The sequence below is a fragment of the Acipenser ruthenus genome, chromosome 35 (genome assembly GCF_902713425.1).
Source record: "Acipenser ruthenus chromosome 35, fAciRut3.2 maternal haplotype, whole genome shotgun sequence".
NCBI lineage: Eukaryota > Metazoa > Chordata > Actinopteri > Acipenseriformes > Acipenseridae > Acipenser > Acipenser ruthenus.
The window spans coordinates 6,109,055-6,114,438 of record NC_081223.1 but is presented as its reverse complement, the minus strand read 5'-3'; the positions used below and the strand labels follow the sequence as shown (position 1 = coordinate 6,114,438).

At 40.3% G+C, this 5,384-nt stretch overlaps 1 protein-coding gene across 1 annotated transcript; it reads right to left on the bottom strand.

Moving 5' to 3' along the window:
* Positions 1 to 2,345: 2,345 nt before the first annotated feature.
* On the bottom strand, positions 2,346 to 4,957 carry LOC131705309 (zona pellucida sperm-binding protein 2-like). Its single transcript, XM_059007733.1, has 9 exons — positions 4,849 to 4,957; positions 4,555 to 4,724; positions 3,808 to 3,860; positions 3,606 to 3,733; positions 3,336 to 3,525; positions 3,106 to 3,247; positions 2,765 to 2,858; positions 2,571 to 2,675; positions 2,346 to 2,478 (listed from the first exon to the last, which is right to left on the bottom strand). The coding sequence occupies exons 1-9, from the start codon at positions 4,901 to 4,903 to the stop codon at positions 2,369 to 2,371; spliced, it is 1,047 nt and encodes a 348-aa protein (XP_058863716.1). The 5' UTR covers positions 4,904 to 4,957; the 3' UTR covers positions 2,346 to 2,368.
* Positions 4,958 to 5,384: the final 427 nt, after the last annotated feature.

Genomic DNA, 5,384 nt, shown 5'->3' with positions numbered 1-5,384 from the left:
ACAAATATTACTCTTCAGTAATTCATACACAGACATGCTGTGGTAACTTAAAGAAGTTAAAATGTAAGGCTGGATTCAAGTTTAACCAGATAAATAAGTAAATACATTAATAACGACATGAAACAAAAATATGTTTTGGTAGCTCATACGTAGGCCTATTTAAATTACAAAATGCGACCTGTTTTAGAAATTGATTTATATACTACCTGCCATTTAAATCTAAATTATATTTAAAACTGTTTGAGGGGCAGACTAGTATAGATGATTTCTAAAATCCATTAATATGTTAAACTATAACACCACATTAGCACTCCAAGAAATATAGAAAATGATCATTTGTAAATAATTAGCTGTGGGATTATAATAAGAATTATGGATCATGGATTTTTGATTAAAATACACCCACATGTATTTCTGTTTCATGTCGTAATTTATTTATTAATTTCATTTTAACCTCTTGCTGGTGCCACGGCTTGTCTCTGTATCAATTCACTGATATTTGAGGTTTTGTTTAGTACACACTAGCAGGTGATCTGATAATCTTATTGATGTTATTTTGTGAAAACAATAACACGTTAATACTGTGCTACAAAAAATGACTCGCCGTGTTGTAACTTGTGCGGGTGATGTCATGGGTTGTCATGGCAGCGCCGATCATCACGGGAGGGGTTATCAGTGGTTGTCGGAGAAACGCTGGAGTTCCGCTGGCTTCCGAGGTATCCAACCCGAATATCTAAATCAATACATTGACAACAAAGGAATGTGACATATAAACCTAATGACTACATTAATGAAGCAGTAATACACGACAGGGTGTGTGTGTTATCATGAGGTAATATCACCATGCCTTGGGTGCGTTGGGAGACACTAGACGAAGTCGAGTTCTTGAACCGCCCAGGAAGTGGTGATATATCTCATGATAACACACAGACCCTGGAGTGTATTATTGCTATTATTAAATGGGTCTAGGAGTGTGGTGTTGTTGACAAATGAAGACTTTAAACCTTATTTTAATAATTCACTGAGAGAAGTAGTTCTACAGTAACTAAAAATGGTTAGATTAACAATTAAATATTTGATTTTAAACTGTTTTGTATAATATTTTCTTTTTCGGGGCTTTGCTAATAGTTTCTTGTTTAGGCTTTGTAGATATTGAAGTGGATCATTGTTTCAACGTGCATGTCTGGGTTTTGTCCAGTAGATGGCGCTGCTGCTGCTGCTGTGATGTTTTGTTTAGCAGAATGCAGTTCACGTACCGTGTTACAAACGGTACGGCGCTGCACAGAGCGGTACAAACTGTGCAATTAAAATCTCCGGTAGTACTACAGACGGGCCGCCGATAATCATCTCTGATTAACCCAACATGAATATAAATACAAACCCAGTCTGTTTCAAAGAGCACTCAGAGTGATGGCGCCGGAGAGTCTGATAGCAGGTTTAATAATATGAATGTGGCTGCTCGAGTTTTGCATCAAACTCAGTGTCCTCTATATAGTATAAACACATTACACAAGGGGTTGCCAGCGGGTGTAGTGAATTCAGTTCCAATATCTCAGCTCTCTCATAGATATGTTAAAGCTCAAAGAATGGAACTTCTGGTTCAGACTGGTGCGCGGATCTAAAGATTCCCCGCATCGGGTGTACCGGTTTGTTACGGAACGTGTTTCGTAAAATGAGTTTATCCAGTAACAGACAATATAAACCACAGTCAAAACAAACATGAAGAGAACATGTTGCCAAGTAGTGGTTTGTTTAACCAGTAACTCAAATTACTTAAAAAAAACAAACAAAAAAAAAAAAAAAACACAACCTCATTTCTATAGTGTTAAAACTGAAGAAGTTAAACTAATACCTTACTTGGAGCTCTCACCAGGGACCACTTTCAGTAAAAGACGTATTAATCTCAGTGAACAAAATGAATACAAACTTGTATTCATAACAAAAAAAAAAAAACCAAGCAATCAGACCATATAAATCTACACACTTTTTGTGATGCTAGAACAAGGTTTATATATATATACATATATAAAGGAGTGTTGATAATTTCACCCTAAACTTGCATACTGAAAGCAGCATGTCAAAGCAAAAAGGAACATAAAAAGAGGGTTACAACTCAATGGAGAAGGAAAGTCTTTGCCCCCAGGTTCACTCAGTGAATTAATGAAGGGTCCTTGAATAACACACCATATTGAGAATGGCCTGATCAGGAAACAAGCAAAGCATTCAATGCAGTAAGAGGAGAGAATCCCATTAACATGGCCATTCCGACACTCACCAATATATAATCTATGTAGAATTAGTCAAGCACCCACCAAAAAAATAAAAACACACAATCCAAAAAAGTCTTTGAAAGCAAGATTTTTATTTATCAATACACACGTTTGGGCATTTTCCAAAAATATACAACTCCAGCTACAAAGACAACCACTGGACACACACCCATTGCAGCTCCCAGAAGGGACCACACATTGAATTGGCCTGCAAGAGAAGAAAGAAATAGTTAGTGGAATATAAAGAGATAGTTATATATTTCACTTGAACTGCAATTGTGTTCACATCATGCATATTACCGCTTCTAGGCATAAAGTGAAGGGATCCATCTCTCTTCAGCTCAATTGGGCCAGAAGACACCAATGCCTTTACTGCACCACCATCCATCCCTTCAGCACTGCGACCTACAGGAGGAATTAGGAGTCCATCAAAACAAATGGACAAAAATGCATGCAAAATGTCGTCCCCCCCCCCTCTCAAGCAGAGCTCTTACCAAGCCTCTGTTTCCCTGGAATGCACCGTCTGCTACAGAGGCTGTCTGATGGCCAGTTTGAATCACATATCACAACACTGCAGTGGAAGTAAATCTGAAAGACAGCACACCTTGTCAAGTAAAACAAGCATCAATAGATCAGGCAGGACCATCATCCAATGAGGATTACTGAATTGAAAAACAAATATATTGCATCATAGTAAGTGTTTCTTGCAAATGTGCAGTTATAGGTTTTCATTCCAACTCACTAAAGATGTGAGCACAGTGACCATTTGCTGCTTGCAAAGCAATCCAAACCAAGCATTGTGGTATAAGATCCCCATATCAACACTCCACTTTACCTGTCCTTTCAGTGCATCCCGGCCGCTTGTGAAGGAAAACATTTTCACTTCAAACCTCTTCAGATGGGAAGGGAACAGCACTCTTGCATTGCTGGAGACTGGGTGAAAGATGGTCAAGTACTCATCTGCAGAGTTCTCACAGCTAGAAAGAGAAAGTAGGTCAGGAGCACATCAGCCACAACTCCAATTCATAGGTTTTGTAGCAGCAATATCATTTTCCAGCATCTTACCTGTCCACAACAACATCCCACTTTGGAGAGCTATTCCTGTCAGCAGAATAGGTTGCCCAGCAGTTCTCCAAAAACAATTCAGCCTGTGAATCCCTGCTGTACAGGAGCTCTACCTCAAAATACAAGGGTGTTCGCAAGTACTTCACAACAGGGTAATCCTGAGCTCCATAGAAGTCGTTGTAGGTTGAATCTGCAGAGATGCAAGGGAGAATTTTATAGGTGGAAACACGCTACTAGAGCATCTATATTATTTCAATTGCCAAGTCCTACCCAATGCAAGCTGCATGATGACCGCAAGGTCACCCAAGCCAGGCTGGACTACAGGTGCAGGATTATTCTGGTACAAGAACTGTACTACCTTGCTGTCATTGACCAGATAGTGACAGGCAACTCTCAACCTGGAAAGAAGAGATGGGGTTAGCAGAGTTTCAGCATCAACCACAAGGATACTCACTTTGATTGCAATCCTTACCGGTAAGATGTGAACAGCACTTCATTCTCATAAGTCAGGAGGTTGTTGTCAAACTGAAAGAGAAATCAAAGACCCAGGTTGCAATGAACTTGTAGATTTAGTATGAAGCTGCATACCAAGTTGCAGACTAGCTAATATGGTACTCTGGATCATCCCCAGCTGTGTACTAACCTAGTACCAATTTCACAATTTAAAAATAAAAAGCGTTGGTTATGAATATTGCAATTTCATAATTGAACACTTTTTCGGGACCTCATGATTGTTACAGTTAGTATGATACCTCAAGCCTGTCTACAGAAACTGCTAGACTAATATGGTATTGTTTTAGTAAACTCTAGGAGGGCAACAGCAGTTTTTTGGATTTGTTGCAAATACACATTTGAATACACAGCTGGTGACTCTTGAGCTGCAGTTGGTATCAACTCATGTATTAGTTTAGTCCCGGCCTCACCACGGGATCATCCCCAGTAAGTACGCTCTTTCCAGTTCACCGCTATTGACCCAAAGGTCTCTAGGCAGCACATGCAATGCCATAACCAAGAGTCATGTGTCACAACGCCTTTGTCAACTGGACAAGCAGTTCAATACAAAGGTGGCATCCTTCAGATGTCCACAATTCATGCAAGTAATTCAGCGGATAGAAACACAGGTCACCATGGCTCCCCAGACTGATCCAGGGGTGTTGGGGCCACCTTGTCAATATGTTGAACCTCCTCATAATATGGTTTTAAATGTGTCAATACTAACCCTTCTAGTTGTGCCACAGGAGTTGACATTGAAGTAGAAAACCGCATTGATAGCATCAGACTGAAGAGGCCGGCAACTTGGATCCCTCAGAGTTAGTTGACTTGGAGACAAGGTGGGGACAGATTCCACTTTCACAGCAAGAGCTGCCATAGTTCCATTGGTGAAGCAATCTGAAACACAGCATTTGGAACCAGGTTAAGGAAACAGATTATAGCTTCAATACCACTTCATGCAGCCTTTTTCCAATCTCAAAAGCAGCTATTCTAAAGAATGCTTTGTTCGCAGGAGAGTTACCAATCATCTTTGTAGGGAAACTGCAGGACAGGGAGAAGTCAGCCACCACAACCATGGTCCCAATATCCTTCAAGGTCAAGTCAAGCCTGCTTCTGATGCCTGAAGAACTGATCACCTACAGAGACAATACATCAGGTCAGTAATGTGTTGAACCCAAAACAGCCAACACACATTTTAAAGTTCCATCACTTACTTCATATGTGGCATCAACTGAATTGTATGGGACAGTCATCCAGAAATTGGTAGAGTTGGCATTATACTTGTACAGGGCAAGCAGACTTCCACCAAGTTCTCTTGAGGCCACAAAAGGAATCCAGTTGCGACCCATGTTGCCATATGTTACCATGGTATAGAATGCAGCACCATCACAGTAGCCAGTTACTGTAGGTGGAACTGCAAGAGGAATTGTCACGGCAATGGACTGGATTGGTTAGAAAAAGGTAGTTGTAGACCACAGTCAGGCACTTACTGATGTCTTTGAGAATGGCTTCGACTACAGCAGGATGAGTAAAGGGTGTATTCTCTGGCACTATTTT

Bases quoted from the DNA above. Each gene is read 5' to 3' on its own strand.
- LOC131705309 (XM_059007733.1), bottom strand. From the start codon at position 4,903: ATGGTTGTGGTGGCTGACTTCTCCCTGTCCTGCAGTTTCCCTACAAAG. The intron at 3,734-3,807 runs GTAAGGATTGCA...TCTTCTTTCCAG, and splicing joins GTGCTGTTCACATCTTACCG to GTTGAGAGTTGCCTGTCACT. The intron at 3,526-3,605 runs GTAGGACTTGGC...GCATCTCTGCAG, and splicing joins CATCATGCAGCTTGCATTGG to ATTCAACCTACAACGACTTC.